The sequence below is a fragment of the Sus scrofa genome, chromosome 5 (genome assembly GCF_000003025.6).
Source record: "Sus scrofa isolate TJ Tabasco breed Duroc chromosome 5, Sscrofa11.1, whole genome shotgun sequence".
Lineage (NCBI taxonomy): Eukaryota > Metazoa > Chordata > Mammalia > Artiodactyla > Suidae > Sus > Sus scrofa.
In genome coordinates this window covers 35,251,235-35,275,284 of record NC_010447.5, presented here as the reverse complement: position 1 = coordinate 35,275,284, position 24,050 = coordinate 35,251,235, and the positions used below count along the sequence as shown (strand labels likewise).

The window sequence follows — 24,050 nt, the reverse complement described above, 5'->3', positions numbered from 1 at the left end:
TAAAAGGATTCTTAGTCCATTTTGATATCCCCTTTTCTAGAGATAGACTGATCACAAAAGCGGGCATGGAATGAAGAGAGGACAGGGAAAACAGCCCGAAGGAGGAAGAATGTGGTGGAGTGTCACAGCAACATTGAGGGAGAAAGTGTCCTCTGGAGCCTTTAGCTTTTGGATCAGTGGGATGGTTCTAGACCTACCATCAGTCTGTCAGATCTTGGCAGATCTCTGACTCCTTTGCTGAATTTATCACCCCTTCCCCCCACCAAAAGACCATCCATGTGTACACTAACATCTGTGCTGCTTTCTGACAGGAAGAGGATTTTCCTTATTTTTGTTATTATTTTTTAAACTTTTTTTTTTTTTTACTGAGGTATAGTTGATGTACAATATTATATGTTTCAGAAGTACAGTATAGTGATTCACAATTTTTAAAAGTTATTTTCCATTGTAAACTACTGGCTATATTCCTTGTGCTTCAGGATTACATATAACAGTTTGCACCTCTTACTCCCCTACCCCTATATTGTTCTCCTCCCTTCCCTCTCCCCACTGGTAACCATTAGTTTGTTCTCTGTACCTGTGACTCTCTTTCTTTATAGGAGAGGATTTTCTGATCAGCCTTCCTCTTGTGGTAGATGGCTTGATGAGTGCATTTCTCAAGATAAACTGAGAAGGTGACACTCTGGCTCTTGTGAGATAATTTAAGGTGAGTCTGTTCTAAGAACAGATCCTTTGAGGAAAGACCGGCAGAGGTGAGTTTTGGGGCTGTCAAGCCAAGGACCTGACCCTGGAAGCCCCCCAAGCAGCTGGCCTCTTTCTTCCCTTGCTGTAATTGTTGCAAGTATAAAAGGGGTATCAATACTGCAGTGAAGCCTAATAAGAATTTATGGGTATCTCTAATCCATCATCGTCAGAAAACATTTTGAATCACTGTACCATTTTGCCTCAGTCCTTACTTATAAACACTTAACAACAGATTTAGGTGGTCAAAGTCTATTTTCTTATACACACTTTCTTCCTTATTGGACTTTTTTGGTTATTAACTTTTCATCCAGGTGCAAGTCATGAATGTTTCAAAATAAAAATCTCTGTAAAAGAGGAAGAATATTGGGTACCCATGCTCCATAAACACTGTATTGCTACTTCACAATGACAGTTCCAAGCCACACTTGATTTTTGAGCTGAAATTAATACTGCAAGTAGATATGGTGGTTTCAAAATGTCCCACAGAGGATAAGAAGGATCATTCTCATACCAGATGCTTCCCATTCCCAGTAGGAATACACAGAGGTTTTTATGAGCCAGGCTCCATCAGCACACAGGATAGGAAGCGTAGAGCATTGTGTTCACATGAAAGCATAAGAGGAATGTTGGTCTCAGGAATGCTGGAAGTGAACTGGCGAACAAGAGCCAAGCTTCTGCTCCTGTAAAAAGGATCGTAAAACTCATAAGTGAGCGACCTCAATTTTACAAAAAAAAAAAAAAAAAAAAAAAAGAAAGAAAAGAAAAGAAAAAGGAAAAAAGGTTTTTCAAACTGAGAAATGCTGAAGAGTACCAGAACATTCTCTTCACTCTGTTTAGAATGCACGACCTCATGACCTCATGCACCCATACCAGAGTAGAGTCATAAGGAAGAGAAACTATCATTTTTCTTGCTACTGCTACTAGCCTTTGAGAAAATGAATATTCACAATGCCAATAAAAAACCCCTACAGTATAGAGTCTTAGAAATAATGGGGGAATATATAAGTTGCAAGAGAATGTAATCTTCTCTCTAAAAGGCACAGTTTGGTTTTTTAGTACCTATTCCACTAACAAATGTATTGGGTAACTAGATTTTTGAAGCACAAATAGAAAGAGAAAGGTATCTTCCTCTTTGGAATGTAAACTTCAAAAGATCAGAAGCAGTTCTGTGTTGTTCACTGCCACAGGCCCAGGGCTCAGAATATAGTAGGTGCTCAGTAAGTATTTGTTGAAAGAATGACTATATAGCAAGTTATCTGAAGACACTAACTTATTTTTTTTAATAATAACAAAGAATGTCTGTTTGTGTTCACATTACAATGGGAGGAAAAAAAAATAATGGGAGGATAACTTCTTTTTTAACCCTCAACCCTCCACTGTTAAATGTTATATGACAGTTTATCAAGCTCTACCACTGACTCATCTTAAAATCATATTACATAACTCAAGAGTTACAAGGACACAGACTAATGATCTGATCATCATGAGACTTCATTTCTACATAGATTTCCGCTACTAACCGGTTTTGTGATCTTGGGCTACTCACTTGAGTTCAGGATTACCTCTTCTGATGTATAAAATGTGAGAGTTTGTGTAGATCAGTGTTTCTATAAGTAAGTGCTGTAGCACTGATCCAAAATATGTTCTGGGATCACACTGATATGGAAATTGCTATACGTTTTGTTACCTCCTTGAATATTAGCAAGTTAAGGTGCTGACAAGTCCTGAAGTAAAGGAACTATTTTTCCTTGCCTGATAACTGACTCTTATTGTGTGGAGAGGAAACATGTTGGTAATTCCCTAGAAATCCATGAGGGAGTCCCTAGTTGAAATTTCTAGGAATCGCAACTCTAATTGTAACATCCCTTTATCTCCAATGCCAATTGCTGTGAGTATAGAGATAAGTCAATCAGAATCTTGGCCTTTTATGTATAAACAATCAAATAGGGTGAAAAAAAAATCAGTGTTGTAAAGGATGGGAAATTTAGACTAAAGCTTTGTTCAAAATACAGTGAGCACAAGGATTAAGAAACAAGTAAGTCTGCCCACCCCTGGAGTAGGGGCAGTGGATGACAAGGGGAGGTGCACAGGTGAAATGCCATTTGATGGTTGCAATAATGCACCAAGTAGAAAAGTTGGGAAACGATAGTCCAGGCTGAAGGAACAACATGGCACAAGCATAAAATTTTAGGTATATTTTAGGCTTGTGAAATAATTTTGTGGTTTTGGAGTCTAAGAGTAGAGGCTACCTAGGGGGAGAGGATCAGGAAAAAGTTCTGGGAGATGATGGAGGCCTGTTTGCTATGTGCTTTAAGTGCTGTTCTTTGGAGTCTGAAATTTATCCTGTATGTAACAGGAAACCACCCTTAGTTTTTGTTTTTGTTTTTGTTTTTGGTGGCGGTGGGGTTTTTTTTAGGGCCACACCTGTGACATATGGAAGTTCCCAAGCTAGGGGTCGAATAGGAGCTCTAGCTGTTGCAGGACTTACATACAGAGAGATGGGACACTGAAGCTTATTTCCAGGAAGAAGTGTTTATTAGTGCAGGCACTGGCTTGGTGGATTCATATCCAGAAGCCAACCCCGAACACAGTGAGGCGCTGTCTTATATACCCTCGTTATTTTTTTCTTTTACACTTTGGTCCCTTTGTCCCCCTTATAAGGTGACATACATTCTGTAAATTCTGGTTGTGTGGTCAGTGCTACATACACAGTTGCATATGGATACAGATTATGTCATACTGCCACAAAGTTGTGCATGTGTGCACAGATGCCAGTTGTGCAGGTTGCCTTCCCTTTGTTCTGGGAGAGCCCCTTCCCTCCTACATAGCCGCTGGCCTACACCACAGCCACAGCATCGACAAATCTGAGCCACATCTGTGGCCTACACCATAGCTCATGGCAATGCAGGATCCTTAACCTACTGAGCAAGGCCAGGGATCAAACCCACATCCTCATGAATAGTAGTTGAATTCTTAATCTGCTGAGCCACAGTGGGAACTCCCAGACTGGGTTTTAATCAGGGGAATTATCTGATCAATAAGTATTTTATAAAGAGAATTATGGAAAGAAAAAGAAAATTCTGGAGTGCTAAGACAAGAAGAGGAAGAGACAGGAAAACTAATTGTGATTCTATTGATATGATAAAAAGCTGAATAATGACAGTGGCAAAAGGATGAGATAGAAGAGACAAGTTTGAAGGAATTTTAGGAGCTCAGCCTATGGGAAGTGATTGGTTATGAGGCAAGGAAAAAAAGAATACAAAATACAGCATTTAACTTGGGTAAATATTTTGTGATTATAAACTTTACTGAAATAGGGCTTTAGAGGAGTGAACCGTTTCATATAGATTTTAAATTGGACTGGGGATCCTTTCACATAGAGTAATTTTCCAGTAGTAACACATCCACTGATTTTTATGTTTCAGGCTTCAGTAATAATTTAACTATACTATATTCATTTTAAGGAGATTCAGCATCTACAAAAAAGTCTATTCCAAACTGAAGTTTGGTAGGTAATTCCTGTCAATAAAACAACATTTTAATCTATGTATTTCTTTTGATCTTACTAAATGATAGGCAGTCATTTCTAAGACTATAAATCCATTTAATTTTTTAATTCAATCAAAATCTCTCATCTTTCAGCCAAGATAATCCTATATACATTAATATCTCAGTAGAAGTTTATGCAATTATTTCCATTTTTTTAGGAGGAAAAAAATACAGGGCACCAACAATTGTAGTAATTATTTAAATATTAAGCCATTATTTTAAAACTAATTATAGACTTGGTCTTAACAATAACTATTATTGCCACTATTACATTAAAATATATTATGCTTAATAGTCAGGGCATGGGATTGATTCAAAAGTATCTTTGTATATCAGTGAAAATACTCTTAACTAATCACATTTTTAAGAAGTCCATGCTCAGAACTTGCCAAAGATTTTGAAGAATTCTTTTTCCCAACAATCTTTTAAAGTATAGGATTCTTTTATTTGGGGGGAAAAGAACTCCCTTTATTTAGAGACAGGATGTGGAAACTAGCATGATCCAAACTGTTTACACAAAAGCAGTCTACACCTCCCTGATTAAGTCAGAATTTTGCCTTTACCTGCAACAGCTGCCTTCTATTAGCACTAGAAACAGATTGTACAATCTATGATCATTGAACTATGACCACCTTCTCTTTGAATTTTTTGGCCAGGGACTTCAGACACTGAGTTAGTGGAGAGGAGAGGAGTGGTTTTGTTTTTTGTTTTTTGTTTTTTGTCTTTTTGTCTTTTTGTGTTTTCTAGGGCCGCACCCATGGCATATGGAGGTTCCCAGGCTGGGGGTCTAATTGGAGCTGTAGCCACTGGCCTATGCCACAGCCACAGCAATGCGGGATCCGAGCTGCATCTGCAACCTACACCACAGCTCACGGCAACACCGGATCCCTAACCCACTGAGCAAGGCCGGGGCTGGAACCTGCAACCCCATGGTTCCTAGTCGGATTCATTAACTACTGAGCCACATCGGAACTCAGAGAGCAGTGTTGTTAAACATAATTTATCAGAGGAAGAAAAGTTCAGTGCCTGCCTTAAAAGCAAATGCAGCTATCAAAATAGCTACATGTTAGAAAATGAACAAATAGGGACAGTCAGAGAGTAACTCCTGAGAATTCTTTCCCTTTTATGTCATAAAGAAATAAAGATAAAAACTTCAATGGTCTTATGATGGACAGGGCAGCCGCTTCCTCCCCATTTCCCCCAGCTGCACTGCCTTTAAGTCAATTCCATGGAATTGTTTTGAAATAAATTTAGAAGCTTTGGTAGGCAGATCCATGTAATGGTTGTTCCCTTTATTCTGGGGCTAAGGATAAAAGGCGACTATGTCTAAGACTTCGAATTTTGCAGATTTCTAAATGCATTTTGTTGCAATCAGAAGAAATTTTGCATTCTTGGGAAAACACAGTGCAAAAATGAATTGAGACCCAGTGTCTCTATCTTAGGGCAAAACAGTCTTATTTCCCTGTAGTTGAAATGGAGGCAAGGGAAGTTGGGTGGTGGTGTCTGAAATCCAGGTTATATTGCTGTGCCATCCTCTCTCTGTCCCAGCACCACTCCCTTAACTTGATATTTGTTTACTAAAGAAGAGACAATTTTGGAGAAACGATCATAAACATTGTGGCCCAGTACAGAGGAGCCATGACATGCAAAAGAACACACCTGCCTAGAGATAGCCCTTGTGATATTTAAATGTATGGGCTAATTTCTTTATCCACTTTAATACCTAGATTATCCATCTCCCTCCTCCAAATTCTTTGCTTTCTATTTCTGCTCTGAATCTTTAAGCACAGATATCTCTGCAGGCAAATTACTCCAGAGCAATCGCAGGACAGCCCTAGAAGGAAGTTAAACTCAGAGCATCTGGATTCCTGATCCTTTTCCGACATGGCAGGTGCCTGTATAAAATATTCTGTGTTGATCTTCAACTTGGTGTTCTTGGTAAGTGTTTTTCTTGTAATTATCAATTTTATGCAAGAAAGGGGATCTTGATATAAATATCATAAATGAGAACAGACTCTGCACTAGAGAAAAAGGAGGAGGAGAAAAATGTATTTTCCATTTACTTGTTTGGATGTGTTTGTTCTTTCTTTGGTTGTTTCAGTAATTGAAAATGAGCCAATGACTCAAAAAAGTGCACTTCAGGATCTGTGGGGATAAACATTTCATAAATGTTTTGATATTGTTGCAAACAATCACAGAGGAAAAATATCCCTTAACTAAAGGACAGTTATTCCTAGTTGTATATCATGCAGGCCTCCCTAGTTTAAGAACCCTGTGGGAAAAATCTGATCCAGTTCCATCTGAAGCCCAGCTCCTAAATTTTAACCTTTTTGAAACAGGTGAATGGTGGGGTGTAGTGATAAAGACTGGAGAAGACCGTCATTTTCAGAGATCCAAAGGAGAAACAATGGTCCTAGTAAACCTGAGAGAGAAACAACGTAATTATTTAATCATGGAAAGATTAAGCCACTAGCTTTGGATCCGAAACTTAAATTTAGTATTTTGATATGTCATCACCCCATCTTTTAATCAACAGGATTTGTGTTTTAGCAAGCTCTTATGTTTCTCTTGAAAGTCTGCTGACATAAGAAATAGCATATAAATTGATAAGAAGTATCTTATATTGGAAAATGGAAAAATAAGATATGGAAAGGCAAAAGGTAAAGGGTAGGCTGGGATGTTGGAAAACTGATATTATCATTTGTAATATAAATGGTGCAATTCAAGATTGTTCAAAAGTAAATCAATAGAAATAGCCCAAAATTCTTAAAAGAAAAAAATTATTTGTATACTGGGTTAAAAAATGGCTTATGCAGCATAAGTCGGAGAGTGTCCTGGTTTTGTTTTTTACCTGATAGTCTTAAGTAAATAGGCAGCTGATATCTATATGTTGGTAAGTTTCTGTCCTTTAAAGTAATGTAGTAATTCATTAAACTTAAGTAGATGAATATAGTTTTATTCTCTAGAATGACTTTCCATTCAATGTCAGTAGCCCTAATGAGTATAAATTTATACATTGGTAAAGTAAATAAGTGTGAATATACATGAATAAAATAAAATAAAGAAGATTTGTTCTTTGTACTTCCTCTTTTCCGTAGAAAAACGGCCTGCTTTTGCAACTACTAAATGAAACTCACGAATCTATACCAGATTTAAAAAGTTTGTTCTGATAAATTTCTTCCCTTGAGATATTTAAAATTGGTTAAACATCGAGAGTAGAATATAAACAAAGAAATGCCTATGTACTTTGGTTGGCTTTGCTCTTAGCTTTTTATTATGGAGAACCACAAACATCCATGAAACAGAGGGGGGTAATCAACTCCATCATCCAGCCCCAAGAGCCTTGAAACCATGGCCAGTCTTTCCCTGTCCGTACTCTCTATCCACTCTCCCCATCCAATATTACCCTGGAGAAAATCCTAGATATACCATATTTCACCTGTAAATATTCTAGTACTTATCTGTAAAAGACAAACAATTCTTTAAAAAAATTACTCTCAATGTCATTGTGCTAACAACTTGGTAAGAAATTTTTAATCAATTATCAAGTATTAGTCCAGCGTTCAAATTTCCAGTTGCTTCACAAATGTTCCTATTTGAATCCAAATACAAGCGAGGTCCATGTATTATGATTGCTTATGTCTTTTATGTCAATTTGCATCTTTAGATTTTCTCTCCATCTTCATCTTTTTTTCTCCCTGGAAATTTTATGTACCAGTGTGTTTGGTTTGTCTTATCACATTTCCCACGGGCTGGATTTTACTGTTTGCACACTGTGGTATTGTTTAACATGTTCCCTGGTCATCTCTATTATCTCTAATTTAGTAGTTGCATTTGGCCGCTTGATATGATTCAGGTTGTTATTGTAGAGGGTGGGACACAACTAGTTTATAAAAGGTATTTTTCTTTCACCAAGAAGTATATACTGTCTGACCAGTCCATTTTTTGCTGATATTAGTAGCTATTGATGCTCCAAAATCTAAACCCATCAATTCACTAAGAGTTTCAAGTTGGTGATTTTCTATCATTTTTCTTCATTTATTAGCTAGAATACTTACAATAAAGAGAAATTTAGCATTTACTAGTGGGTTACCATTGGCGCCTAGTTTTTTTTTTTAAGTTGGCATAAATGTTTCTTATGCTTTACTTAACAGATTTCAAAATGATGAGTTAATTATCTGATATCACACAGCAGTAATAAGCAAGTATTTCTTTAAATATCCTTTTGAAATAATAGATTCAAATACCATCACAGTTCTTATCCTTATTGATGTGCAGTTGATTTCATTGCTGGCCAGTGGGAACATTTTCCAGTTGGCTCTTAAATCCTTTGGACATGACCCTAATAACCTTGATAACTTCTTTACTATTAGGGATAATAAGATGTTCCAGGCTTACTTCCCTACCCAGACCTAGAACCAGCTGTTTCTCCAAGAAGCCCTGATACCTGTTTTTAAAAAGCTGAAACCATTGTCTTTTTACGATACAGAATACAGATGGACCATTTAAACAAACTGAAATATAAATATGCTGATAAATGCATGGCTTCTCTTTTAATAACTTGTCTCAAAGTCTTCAAACTTGTAGCAATCCTCAAATTATGAAATAGTTAAAAATATATCTCTCTTGTGTAAAAACAGCACGCAGAGTGTTGATGGCTCTTGTAAATAGATCAGAGGTCAGTGTTTCATTAAATAGCTAATCAGGAATTTGAAATAGATCTGGATTTTAAACCAAAGTGAAAAAGACAGTCTAGGAAAGGTGCATGTTATAGGTTTAGGACTATGAATTAGGATTAGAGACAAGGTGAGTTATAAAGATCTGTACCACCCTGTACCCAGACATTGCCACTGCTTTCCTGGAGAGCTCTGATTATCTTAGGGTTATTATTATCTCTTTTTCTGATAATGAAGTCTTTCTGATGCTGTGGATTTCAGTTAGGTAATTCTAATGTCCTTTAAAAGGCCTTGCTCTTCCAATCAGTGTAGTGGTGGGACCTACAGTCTTTATATTAGAGACATCTTGAGTAAGAGCAATAGTTATAAAGACCAATGATAACTTCTCGGCCACCAGGTAACATTTATATTTTTGTTCAAGCGGAAGGTGTCTCTGAGCTTAGGGAACCATTCCTATTTCAACTTGCCTCTCTGTACCCAATGCAGAGTTCTCAGTCAGAATTTTACAGTCCTTCATAGGAAATTAGTAATTTGTCACATTTCTAATGTTTACCTAAGCAAATATTTTATGGTCCCACTGATGTGGTTTTCTTGTAGATATCCATAGCCTTATGCTTGCAAATGCATTCTTTCTGGTATAACTTTCAAAAAACTAAGCTTTGCAAAGTAGGGCCAGATGTTGGAATATCTCTAAGATATGCATATGGTTATTTAGGCTACACATACCAGTTTCTTTTGTGAGTGAACTTGAGATGTGCCACATAAATATGCAGTGATTTCCATTTGTTAGAATTAGTAATTGAAGAAAAATATGTGAAAGTAAAAATCATTCCTAATCACTTATGCTAGAGTTTGATGAAAGTTAGAGTGAGTCAGAGGTGTGGTAGATAATAGGTAAATTATAGGTACAAAACCTATATCTCTGAGTTATGTCAGAACAGATGAACTGCCCAAATTTTCATAGATTCCCCTCAGATAAGTCAGGCTTGGGGGTATTGTGGATGCTTGGGATGTCTTATGAGTCTGGGTAAGCATGGAACACAGGGCCTTCAGTCCATGGATTCAGTGGAACCATTGCCAAAGGCAGAGAAATGTGGAGAGTCTGGCTCTTGATGAAGGAAAACAGTGAAGTAACATCTGCAAACCCAAAAGGGGGGAAGGTGAGGAGGAGCCAAGTTGTAAAGCCAAATGTGTTTGCAACTGAAGGAAGCCAACACATGAAGAAGTCAGGAATTGAGAGAGTCCAGGAACCAGCATTTTGATGTTCATCATTGTATTTTATGTGGTGGTATCTGGGACTCTAGATCGATATGCTGAGAGCAATTAAAACAGAGTTGAAGCAGAGCAGACATAACTATGAGACAGTATAATTGAAAAATAGGGCACAATTATATTTCATTCTGATTGATGAAATCTCCCAAGATAGACTCAACTACAGCTGAAATGTGTGAACTTTGTAAATACAGTGATTGCTTGGCACTATACAGTCAGCTTGGAATTATAACAGTGACAAAGGCACTGAGCCCATAGATTGATAGCTGAACCTCACCTCCTTCATCACCAGCTGTGTGACCCTGGGGAAACTGGTTAACCTTTCTGTGCTTTTCAGTTTCTCATCTGTAAAACAGAGATAGTAGTATCTACTTTATGGGTTGTGAAGTTTAAATAGGTTAATGCATATAAGAACTCAGAATAATGCTAAATAAATGTTGAGACAGGCATTGTATAGGCATTTTTATAGACAGCGATATGAAACCACTCTGCATAGTGATCAGTAAATTCCAATGTTGGATTTTGAAACAGGAAGAAATAAGGTAGCAAAAATTATGATAAGGCGGAAATTCTTCTATTATGAATTAGAAGGATGGACAAAAAGTGAATTTTGGGGAAACGGACAGACTGAGGTTCAAATCCTGAACCCACATTGCTTTGTGGCCTGAAACATGTTTCTTGACTTTTCTTTACCTTAGGATTTCCACTTATTAAATGAGGATGGAAATTTTATGTATTAGGATTAATGGTGAAGGTTAAGATACTATATGAAAGTCTGTGACCAAGGACTGGCACACAGTAATAAGTCAGTTAATGCTATTTTCCCAATTCCAGCAATCATATTGCTTTTTAGTTTAAAAATATTGGAATCTATTTTGATAGTATCTTTGCCCTACTATTATCCTCTTTCAGCCCCGTGGAGCAAGGAATCCATGGGGCTAGAGAGAGATGTTCATCTTGAGCCTGGTCTCCACTTTGGGTATCTAAAACCCCAAACTTCCCCACCCCAATGGCCCCAAACCTGTCTACGGTCTGCACAGGCCCTTCTCCAGGAGTGATAAAGAGGGAGCTGTTTTTCAAGAATGGGAGCAGGTTGTGAACAGAGCTGGCTTACAAGTTGAGGTGTCCCTGTCCATTCCTGTTGGGTCTCTCAGAAGTTAAGACAGAACCAGGAGAGAGAGAGATGGGGGCCAAGGCTGGCTCTCCCCAGGCTACCCACCTCTGGGTAGCAGCCTCCAAAGAATCTGAAAATTCTAAATCAGAACTTGTCTTCTAGGTCATAAAGAGGACACATTTATCAAGCTAAGGAGATAGAACACAATTTATATATGTTTATTACCCTGAGTTGTAATTTCTCAGTATAGTTATCTCTGTGGAGTGTTACTTGTGTTCTTGCCCCAAACCCTGCAAATGTGTGTACAGGTCTGCAGGTATTACTTATATGGCAGTTGTACTTTTGAAACAAAGTGTTAAAAACCTTCCTTAATTTGCATCATTTCATCCTTCAGAAACAGGAGGATACTAAACAAATGCTAAACACTTCTCTCTCTACATATTTTGAAGTTATATGAATTTAATTACAATCGAGTGCAGTAAAGATAACCTGAAGTGTATTTATCCACTATTTGTATCAGAAAGAAATGTAGTTGATTTTTTACCCTAAATTTAGAACTTTTTAAAGTTAGAATTTGCAGCTCTTGTCCAGGGTGCTTGGTGTACTTGACAGGTTTAGGAGATGCTTATGAACCATACATAGGCACTCTACTGTGTACTGAACATTCACTGGTACAATAGGCATCATTCATTGGGACCAGAGATATAAAAATCATGATGGCAAAGCCTGTTAAATATTGAAGTTTTCATTCACTCCACTGGTTTAGGGCATCAGGAAAACCAGAAATTGTCTGAAGAGTAGGAGACTGTATCAGTAAACCAGAGCCTCATTAGGCCAAGCCTGTAAGGAGAATACATAGTAACCTCTCCTCCAATAGGAGATCTGAGAATGACCTTAATGACTCCTTGTCATTAGGGAGTAAGGCAAAGCACCCACCCCTACACTGAGTGAATAGTAAATCAAGGATGAATAGGGAAAATCTAACATGAGACTTAATTTAAAAAATTGCTCATTTTCACTATTGAATGAGTGAAAGAATGTCACCCTTAAGCCCTAGAGGGTGAGCTGATGTCCATGAAAGAAATACTCTAGCAACCTGAAAAAAACATATCAGGAAGTGGTTACCCACAATGCAATGTCAGGAAACAACCCCCATGAAAAAGGGATCCTAAGAGGAGACAGTTAACTGGAAAACCAATAGGATGAGATGGAAAGGGAAGTGGATAAAATAAAGAAGTACTTCAATTAAATTAGAAACACAGTGATGACACTAACATCCACTCCATCCACTCTAGAAGTCACATTAAATGGAGACAATGATCCCCAACTGAGAGGCTCTCCTAGAGAAAAATCAAAAAGAAATAAATGATGTGAAAGAAGATGGTAGATTAGGAGAACAGATAATGGAAATTTGATAATTTGTATTTCTAAAGAAGAGGACAAAAATAAACAGAACAAAAAATAACGTAAAAATTCTCACATGCAACAGTACAGTCTACATTATTTTACCACAATGCAATTAAACTAGACTTTTAAATAAATGTTTATAAAAGGAGAAACATGAAAATTTACAACAACAGTGGCAATAGCAGTCCTGTCCTAAAACGTCAGGGCTGTCAGGATCCTTGCTTCCCAGAGTCATGGCTATAGTGTTCTGGAGTTCGTATAAAGACAAAGATTGTACTTATCCAGGAGGTTTTCCATCTGGAGAAGGGTTTTCTTAAACTAATCTAAAAAAACTGTACCTTTTTGGACCAGTAATGATATAGCTCACAATCCATGCCTCCTCCAGGCATAGCATTATGTGTTTTCTTCCATTTTCAGTGCTCTTCAAACATACTTAGATTAAACAACCAAATCAAAAGATAGAATTGAGAGGGAGAGCAGGGACGATTGGAGGACACATTATCAGAGAAGAGAAAAAATCACCTTGTTCTATATCATTTATCTTTGCCATAGATGGTGCTTCCCACTTTCTTCTTAGCATTTTATAGTTTGCAGCTTCTGTCCTGTCTTAGTCTGCTTGTGCTATCATAACAAACTACCAGAGACTGGGCAGATAAAACAACAGAAATTTATTTTCTCACAGTTGTGGAGGATAGAAGTCCAAGATCAAGGTGCTAGCCAGTTTGGATTCTGGTGAGGGCTCTCTTCCTGGTTTGCAGAGGGCTACCTTCTTACTTGAGCTCACATGGCCCCTCCTCCATGAATGCATAGGTGGAGAGAGCTTGATTCCTCTTCTTCTAAGGCCCCCCCATCATACTGAATCAGAATCCCACCTTAAGACTGCATTTAACCTTAATTACCTCCTAAAAGTCTTCTCTCAAAATATAGTCACTTTGGGGATTGGAGTTTCAACACATGAACTGATGGGGCACATAATTCAATCCATAGCATACTTATAAGCAAACATCAATTACCTAGTTTCTTCGAATGCTGGTTCAGACCAACTGGTTTCTAATTTCATATAAAGAAGTAGGCCAAATAGGTTCTGCAGTTACCACTGTCGGCTGACCTGGGGTCCCAACATATCAGCCCATTTCCTTTTACAACCTTATCAACAGAAAGTAGGACAGACCTAAACATTTATTTTTATTTCATACTGCAAATTTTTTAAAACATTATGAAAAGATCGGGACAAAACCTTAAACTGGAGAGAGGGCTCAAAGAACCATTATGATGGTCAGTCTTATAACAGCTGGGATTGAACAGGTTAATATCAATCATGGCTCTAGAATGATTGGTCTTGGGAAATCAATTACTTTAATTAGTAAATTATGAAGCAGTTCTTAAAATTTCTTATTGATAGTTTCATAAAAATGTGTCACATAAAGACAACAAACATAATAGTTATTCAGATGATTAATGTTATTTTCAGTTAAAGGTAAAAGTAAAAGCCAGAGTGACTTTAAAACAATCAATGTAAATCTACCTGTGAAAGAAGAGAAAGAAAAATATCAGTAAACAAACTGGAATAACAAAGAGAAAAATCCAACTGCTATAAAATTATTGAAAATCCCAGAGGGTCTCATTATCATTTAACACAAATTCTTACAGATTTATTTTTAACAAAGAACTGCTCAAATGAGCTTTTATCACCATCTGTAAATGAAATTAGGAGTTAGTGGAAAGGAGCAAAAGAATAAGGAGGATTTTCAGGCTCCAAAACTATTTTTTTCAATGTCTTGAGTTTTGTCTATGCACCTGTAAGATAATTAAATTTGTAGGTTACTTGGTGATTTGGTAAAGAGCTTTGGTTTTCCATTACATTTGTTTTGCAGAAGTCAAAGTATGTAGTAGGGGCAGGGCTGGATTAGGAGTGGTGCTGGATTTTCACCATGTGACTATTTTTACCTCTCAGGATTCCAGTTGCTTTATCTGAAATGACGAATTTGAACTTCGATGATTTCTGAGATCTTTTAGGGAGCATAGATTCAACTACTTACTGCACTTCCTATTTCTTTCACAAAGCCCTGACTCTACTGCCACAGCAAATGTAATGAGACACCATTAAGTGAAACTGCTGTTTTGGGGTTTCAGGCATATGGCCCAAGCATGCATGAAAGCAATGATACTACAAGGTCATGGGGTTTGGAGGACTCAGGCATTTCTCTGTCAGAGCACCCTAAGGCCAGAGTAGTCTAGAAAGTCCTCCATGGTCTACTGCTGTCTGGTATGTTACCAAGCCTGTTCTCAACATCTCTGTCTAATAATAGATCTTTGATTTTTTTTTTTTTTTATTTTGAGGCCACAACATCTATATCTTAAAGAAAAGAAAAAACTAAACCTGAAAGACATGGATTTTTCTTATACTAAAGTAAAATATGTTTCACATTTTATGTGTTGGCCTGGGCCCAAATTAAATAATCTGGTAAAGTCATTAAAGGAATTTAAGACTTTAAATACTGTTCCTCATTGTTCCTCTTCTCTGGATAAGCTTTACTACCTAAAAGAGCTTGTTTTTAAAAGACTTGATTTTGGTACAAAAAGTATTGTAAACCTTTGGTGCTTAACTGCAAATTTTGTCAAATATCCTGATGTTCCCTCTACATCCCGACTTTTTGAATCTTGCAGGAATATTTGGTGACTAATTACTTATTCCTTTCCTTTTTGGTCTAAGAGAGCTTCTTAGAGACAAACCCAGAGGCCCAATAAGGATATTTTGACTTTAAACCGTTTTGACTTACCTTTTTTATGTTAACATCTAGCAAAAACAGGGTTAAGATCCATCTTTCTTCTCTCCGGTAGTGAAGATTACTTCTTGTCCTAGCCCCATGAATGGATTGTGGATGGGAAACAGATTGTTCTTATCAAATTTACCAGTTACAAGGGAACATTTTAGCAATTACCTACACATGAATGTGCCTCATTCATGTCTTTTAGGTCTTAATGGTATAATTGATGATAGATCATCATAACGAGATGGCTAGGGGTGTGTGGAGCTAGAGTTGCAGTTTATCTTAGGTGTACTCTAACATTTTTTTCCTTTTCCTGCAGGTCTTTGGTGCTGCGATCCTGGCGGTAGCAATTTGGCTGAGAGAAAACAAAGATAGTCATGAGGTAAATACATACAAATTTCTCCATTCCCAAAGTAGTTTATTTCTGTTATAATGATGAAAGTAGTTATAATAATAATGATGATGATAATTTCTATAGCATTTTCCTTAACTGCCTCATGTAATCACTTGCGCTATGTGATTTTATAATTTAATTCAATTTAATTAATCAAAATTACTTACTGTATTCGTGGCACTGTCCTAGACATTGATCAATCCTTCTGGAGAATGGAGAAGGTTTCATTCCCAAAATAGGAAGTCGCAATGAATGTGGAGGTGGGAAGGGGCCGAAGCAGAAATTAGCCTTCTTGGTTATTTGCTGAAGTGCAGCTGAAGTGTATCTTGGTGTACCTTGCCTCTTCACCAAGAGCAATTTTTGTAGTATAAGGCATTGACAATAATTTGGCTGATTATCAAGGTAGGAAGATAGTGCAAAAGGAAAGAAGACGAAAAGAACTCTTGGATGAGAAGAATTTGGACTTGTGTTTTAAAGGCAGCAAAGTACAAAGGTAGTTGGTAATTACTCGTAGCAACTGATATTGAGGGTAACCCCTTGTAACAGCTGGTCACGCTGGCGTAACTCAGCAGTTGGCAGCGATGTTCAGCTTCCTGCTATGAAGATAAGATTAGTATGATCCCTTTCCCCCCACACACCATTCCATGTGTGGCAAAACTCTTACCAAGATTTCTGCAGGTCTGGAGGAAACTTAGTATCGTTAATTCTGGCTCCAGTCTTTGGATTCCACACATGCTCTTTCTGTTCCATACAACAGTGTGACAATGTGGAAGGCGGGGAGTGGGCAAAGGGTGAGGATATGGGAGGGGTAGTCTGTTCGTTTTACTCAACACAGTCCCTGGCACCATATTCTGGTTGTCCTGCCTCCTTCTCCAGGTTCTCTTCTTCTCTGGTGCTCCACCCCCAGGTTAGGATTCTTACCTCCTACAGGGCCGTTGCTTTGTTGTGTGGGCTCTCGCTACTATTCAGGCTCACATTTTCTACTGCTAAGGCCCTTTTGAAGTATGTGCCCAAATAAAGTTTCCCTCTCTAAGAAGAATGTTGATTCTTATTTAATAATTATTAAGATATTATTAAATAACGGAAATTAGGGTAATTCATTTTCTGTTTAAACTTATTATACCATGGTGCAGTTAAATGCCATTGGACGTAGTGTAGTTGAAAGAAAGATTAAAAGCCAATTAAGTAGTTCCCGTCGTGGCGCAGTGGTTAATGAATCCGACTAGGAACCATGAGGTTGCGGGTTCGGTCCCTGCCCTTGCTCAGTGGGTTAAGAATCCGGCGTTGCCATGAGCTGTGGTGTAGGTCACAGACGAGGCTCAGATCCTGCGTTGCTGTGGCTCTGGTGTAGGCTGGTGGCTATGGCTCTGATTAGACCCCTAGCCTGGGAACCTCCATATGCTGCGGGAACAGTCTAAGAAATAGCAAAAAGACCAAAAAAAAAAAAAAAAAAAAAAAAAAAAAAAAGCCAATTAACATCTGTTCTGATTCCTATCCCAAAATTATTGGCTTTTTTGGACCTTTCTTCTCTCTCTGTGTGTCTCTCCTTCTTTTTCTTCTTTCTTTCCTTCCTTCTCTCCTGCCCTCTCTCTTTCTTTTTCTTTTCTTTTCCTTTCTTTTTTTCATTTCCTTTTTTTTTCTTTTCCTTTAAAATTTACCTCCTACCATTAGAAAACCCAGAGAGTCACAGTGGCAGTTAGCTACTTCTTCATTCTGTGCCTCCCCATGGTGAAGAAATTGAGTGGGGGACAGGTGTGGCAACTAGTCAGCAACATCCTAGTCCATCAGATTTTCATTTGTTCTTTTATACTAATTAATATAACTGTGACTTCTTCATGTTCCTGGGCTCTGGGATTTGAGCCTGAGAAGAGAATTTGAAGTTGCATAGAATTATTTAGAAATCAATGTCTGATTTAGGAACTTATAATTAGAGTTTGACAGCCACTGATTTAGAGGGTGCTGTGGCCTTTTTAAGATGTGTGTGCAGCCTGTGTCCTATTTTTTAATTTAATTTTTAAATTGTTTCCCCAATACAATTTTTTTTCTACGTACAGCACGGTGACCCAGTTACACATACATGTACACGTTCTATTTTCTCACATTATCATGCTCCATCATAAGTGACTAGACATGGTTCCCAGTGCTACACAGTGGGATCTCATTGCTAATCCATTCCAAAGGCAATAGTCTTCATCCATTAACCCCAAGCTACCAATCCACCCCACTCCCTCCCCCTCCCCCTTGGCAACCACAAGTCATTCTCCAACTCCATGATTTTCTTTTCTGTGGAAAGGTTCATTTGTGCCATATATTAGATTCCAGATATAAGTGATATCATATGGTATTTGTCTTTCTCTTTCTGACTTACTCAGTATGAAAGTCTCTCATTCCATCCATGTTGCTGCAAATGGCATTATTTCATTCTTTTTTATGGCTGAGTAGTATTCCACATCTTCCTAATCCAATCGTCTGTCAATGGACATTTGGGTTGTTTCCATGTCTTGGCTGTTGTGAATAGTGCTGCAATGAACATGCGGGTGCATGTGTCTTTTTTAAGGAAAGTTTTGTCTGGATAGATGCCCAAGAGTGGGATTGCTGGGTCATATGGTAGTTCTATGTAGAGATTTCTAAGGTACTTGTGTCCTATTTTATTTTAAAATTTTATTTTATTTCTGGTTGATATGGGAACATTTTATTTCCCCCCAGTGCTTCTGATAAATAAACTTGGTGTTTAGCCTAAGAAATCACACACATTGAATATATTAAAGAACTGTTGTCCTTGAGAGGCTGTTCCAAATCTGGGGATAAGAATGAATTAATAGAGCTAGACAGCATCTTTAGTTACATTTTAACCCTTGCACTCACTCAGCCTCTAACCCTCAACAAAAGTCAGTATCTTCCAGGACAGCTTTTACCAACCTGACTTATGTAAAATTGTCTAGATTTATATTTATTGGAAGTCAGTGACAAAAATCAAGACTGTGCAGTGAACTGAATTTTACTAGTGTAAAAAGAGGGAGAAGTTTTAGAAGGAGAAACCTGAACACGAACACAGAAAAGCAGGATGTCAGGAGTGCCTTTGTGCACCTTTTTCAGTAAAGCTCTTTGTGCTAAAATGTATCCTAGAGATGCCTTTCTCTCCCTCAGGATGAACTCAGCCCTGTGTGAGGCAAAGTGTATGCATAGCCATCCTTGTCCCAGGTGATCCCTTATAATCCAAAAAGGACCCTGAGCCCTTTTCTTCAAGGTTCAAACATTTCCCTTCCTGTAGAAATTCTGCTCTTGTTCTGAGACACACACAGACAGTGTTCATCCGAGACAGCTTTTAAAACTCTGCTGTCTCTCCTGGGACAAACGTCTCACCTCAGATTTTTTATTTTTCTGAATAAGAATCGCCACTTGTTGGGCTGGAATTGAAACAGTGATCCTTAGGGAGCCAGCACATTGCTTTCTGGTCACTGTGGCAGTGGGTCACTCTGCCCAGGTCTCATAGAAGTGCTTCCTTACCTGCCAAGTAAGTGCCAGCCATACCATCCACATCTCACTTATGGACATTTGACCTATTATTTCTCTGCCCGGACGGTCCATAAAAGTCCTGATGTCTTAGCTCGTGAGGCTTCAACAGTCTCAGATATGTTAGGGTCACTATGTCCCAGGGAAGCAGTATTTGATGGTGGGTGGATAGAATGGGTTTCCTAATGTTGCTTTTTGGGGGGTCATTATCTGCTTTGACTCAAATGCCATGCCTGTTTATTAACAAAACTGATTTCTTAGCTCCAGTCTTAACAAACAAACAAAAACAAAAACCCTGACAAATAGACAAAAATATCTTTAGGACATAACCAAATTTTCTAAATATGTTAATTGAAACATTATCTGAAAGACCAGACTCTTAGAGACAAAAGAAGCCTTAGATATCACAGAGGCTGACCTAATTCCCTTTATAAATGGGAAACTGGAGCCCAACAGGGTTAGTTGACAGTTCCATGGTTAGAAACTTAGTTATTTCTAAAGACCTTGACTGGAATGTAGATTTGCTTTTCAGTGCTCTTACAACTGTAGCACGTTCCTTCCTCCTGATTGCCAAATGAAGATTTCATCTAGGAGTTGATTTAAAACGTCTTTAAAAATGTAAAAAAATCATTAGTAGAGGTGTTTGTTGGCTTGTTTTATTTTTTATTTTGAGTTTTCCTGTTAAAAGAACTGATTTCCTTGCTATGCAGCAGATTCCAGGAGACAGTCTCTGAGCGAGTGTAAGAACCAATGGTCTACCTAGAAATAGTCCAGTAGGTAGAGGTCCTAAGAGATAGATGGGCTACATGTAGCACTTGTATATAACACAGGCACAGGGTTTTGCCTTTTAATTGTGATTTACTTTTGGACATATTTGGAGGGCAAGAGGTAGATGAAGGCTAGGTGTTATGAAAGTAATGAAGAATACGTGTGCAGGGGAGAGAAGAACTGAATTATGCATGATTTCTATCATCATGGCTTAGATTTACCCACTCTTGAACACCATACAAATAGAATCATACAGAAATCACTCTTTTGAATATTGCTTATTTAGCTCAACATAATGCTTTTGAAATTCACTCATATTGTTGGGTCTATCAGTAGTTTTGAGGAACTTGGGCCTTATAATTTAAGTAATTAAAATGCAGTAAGAACAGGTTTTATGATGCTGTGTCAGGTACAAAACATAAAATAACCAAATCAAGACCACATCATGAATGAAACCACCAGTCCTAAGTTTTTTAAAATAATTGGTGTTTTGAAAGCCTATTGCATTTCTTCCATTCAACATCCAATATGTCATCTTGAAAAAGTATAAAATTGGAAGCACGATCTAGACAAGTAACAGCTCAATAGAATGTAAGCCCCTAGAAGGCAGGAATAGCACTGGATCATTGAGGTATCTCATGGTCCTAGAACAAGGTCTGACACATAGTAGGTATACAATGGGTATATGTTGAATAACAAACATCAAGAAAAGGAATTTTGTCATTAATCTCTTTCTAATTTTTCAGATTCTTGGTATTGGGGACTTGAACATTAACCCCTCTATTTCTATGAATATCTTGATTGCTGTGGGTGCTATTATCATGATGCTGAGTATCCTGGGATGCTGTAGTACCACGCAAAAAAACCGCTTCATGATGATTTTGGTGAGTTTTCTCAACAAATCTCAACACCCAGCCTTCAGCCTTCTGAAGATTATCTCCTATCTCCACTGTCTACCAAAAAGACTTGCCAAGGTTAATGAAACTCTCTCCTTTTTGTTTAGGAGGTTTGGTTGTGGAAGCTAATACATTTAGCTTAGATTAGAGGATACTGTGAGAGAAGACAAATTTTAGTCATTTGTTCATTCATTCATTCATTCAATTACTGAGTACCTGCTATGTGCCAGATACTGTGCTACAAGATATGAAGATAGTTAGAACCCATTAGGAAAGATTGACAAGTGAACAGCTATAGTGAAAGTGGCCCAAGAAGAGAGAGGTATTTTCAAGCCAGAAGCAGAAGTGAGTAAGATGTTTTATGGATGAAGGTGTGATGAGCTTTCCAGGGAGCTCAGAGAGCCTGACAGTCCAATGCTAGTATGTTTAGGGAATTATAAGTCCTTGGGTATGGCTAGAGAGTGGCCAAGGCTATTTTCAGGAAATGATGGAAAATGGGTCTGAGTGTGGATAACAGTCAAATCACAGTCCATGCTAAGAAAGTTGTAAAGGCACGAGATAATCAGACTTGTCCCTTAGAAAGCTTCCAGGAAGATAGATGGTGTTGGGATAACCCATAGATTCTCACTTTTTACACATATACAGTAGAAAATAATAAATGGATACAGAAAAAATATTGGAAATATCTGTGGAGTATTTACTAGATATAAATCCGACGTATAAGAGTTTCATTTTTGATCTTCTTTTTATGGTCACACCCATGGCATGTGGAAGTTCCCAGGCTAGGGATTGAATTGGAGCTGCAGCTGTGGTCCACAGCACAGCCATGGCAACACTGGATCCGAGCCCCCTCTGCGATCTGTGCTGCAGTTTGCATCAATGCTGGATCCTTAACCCACTGATGAGGCCAGAGATTGAATCTGCATCCTCACATAGATAGCATCGGGTCCTTAACCCACTGAGCTACAATGGGAATTATAAGAGTTTATTTTTTAAATTGAAGTATTGTTGACTTACAGGTTGTGTTAATTTCTGATGTACCACAAAGTGACTCAGTTACACACACACACACACACACTCACGCAAGCACTTTTTAAATTATTCTTTTCCACTATGATTTCTTACAGGACATTGAATATAGTTCTCTGTGCTATACAGTCAGATCTCATTGATTATTCCTTCCATGTATTATAGCTTACATCTGCTAATCCAAACCTCCCATTCCATCCCTCTTCCAAATCCTTCCCCCCTTGGCAACCACAAATTTGTTTTCTATGTCTATGAGTCTGTTTGTATTTCATGGATAGGTCATTTCTGTCATACTTTAGATTCCACATATAAGTGATATCATGTGCTATTTGTTTTCCTCTTTCTGACTTACCTTCACTTAGTATGATAATTACATCCATATTGCTGTGAATGACATTATTTTGTTCTTTTTAATGGCTGAGTAGTATTCCATTGTATGTATGTACCACATCTTCTTTATATATTCATCTGTCTATGGACTTTTAGGTTATTTCCATGACATATGAGAGTTTATCAGAGCTCATCTAAACTTGTTTCTCTAGTAAAATAAGTATTGTGTCAGTCCCTGAACAAATATTTTTTAACTACTGGTTTATTATTACGTGGGAAGGTAGAGACAAAGTTTTAATGGGACTCTAATAGCATCCCTGGTTGCTTTTTGATTAAGTCCTCATTTGCAACTTGTGGACTTTAATTACTTGAGGAACTGTTTTTTTTTTTTTTTTTAAACTAATTTCTGGGATCCTTCAAAATTAGCATGCAGTGGATCCGAGGCAGATTTCAGGATTCTACATTTGTAACAGGACCGCAGGTGATTCTGATAGGGGTGGTTTTGAAGTCAGTTCTGGAGTTTGTTTTGAAGTTTAAGTTTGGCAAAGAAAGAGAAAGATAATATTCATATAACTTCATCTAAGTTTTCAAACTTCCCTCCATTTGGCATCATACTGATGCCTACAATCTTACCAATCTGTTTTAGTTTTAACCATTTTCCCTGGTCAGTCTTTGGAGCAAGTATTTCTGAGTAGAAATGGCCCCAAATTTGATTCTTGAGGAAAAAGGTGGAATAAATGAAAAGTGTGGTTAATACTCCAATTGTAACATCACCCTGACTTCAGAAAGAAACACTAGGCCAAAATGTCCCAAGGTGTTCCTGAATTTACTGAGTATAATAGATACTTCTTTTCTTTCAGTTTTTCATAGGATTGCTTCTGATGCTACTCCTGCAGATGGTGGCAGGTTTTCTAGGAGTTACTCACAAATCTAAGGTATGTACACGTTGATACTTGGTAATTTTGGAAAAGTCTGAAAAATTGACATGTTACCATTTGGCATGAATAATTTAACAATACTTTTGAATTTTCAGATTGAACATGCTATGAATGAGTCTCTCCCTGGTAATTTAAATCTTTTGACTTCCACAGATGAAAGAGGAAAAACATTCCAAAAAGCTCTTTTTAAAAAGCAAGACAAGGTAATTAGAATTTGTACGTTATTTAGAGAATTGGACATAATTCTATATTTACTTAATTTTTTTTTTCTTTTTAGGGCCGCATCAGTGGCATATGGAAGTTCCCAGGCTTAGGGTTGAATCAGAGCTGCAGCTGCCAGTCTGCACCACAGCCACAGAAATGCCAGATCTAAGCCATGTCTGTAACCTATACCACAGCCCACGGCAATGCCAAATCCTTAACCCACTGAGTGAGGCCAGGGATCAAACCCACATCCTCATGAATACTAGTCGGGTTTATTACCACTGAGCCACAGTGGTAACTCTCTACTTAATTTTTAATGGGTGAATTCCTTAAAGATTGAAAAAGTCTCCCTTTTGCAGATTTTGACTGATTATTCTGTCACCATGCAATAAGAAAAGCCCAGGACTATTTCTGACTTTCCCCCCCAGCTTCTAATGAAGTTGCA

At 37.8% G+C, this 24,050-nt stretch overlaps 1 protein-coding gene across 9 annotated transcripts in view; it reads left to right on the top strand.

Moving 5' to 3' along the window:
* TSPAN8 (tetraspanin 8) overlaps positions 1-24,050 on the top strand; it is a 272,045-nt gene that overhangs the window by 207,504 nt on the left and 40,491 nt on the right. For 8 of the 9 annotated variants that reach the window (XM_021091998.1, XM_021091997.1, XM_021091999.1 and 5 more), the window contains 6 exons: positions 600-706; positions 6,096-6,231; positions 15,853-15,915; positions 20,955-21,092; positions 23,324-23,398; positions 23,497-23,604. In XM_021091998.1, the coding sequence (XP_020947657.1) occupies positions 6,178-6,231; positions 15,853-15,915; positions 20,955-21,092; positions 23,324-23,398; positions 23,497-23,604 (438 nt within the window). In that variant the 5' untranslated portion in view covers positions 600-706; positions 6,096-6,177. Of the gene's footprint in view, positions 1-599; positions 707-5,158; positions 6,232-15,852; positions 15,916-20,954; positions 21,093-23,323; positions 23,399-23,496; positions 23,605-24,050 lie in introns of those variants that run through there. The other variant, XM_021091996.1, reaches the window with a different exon arrangement.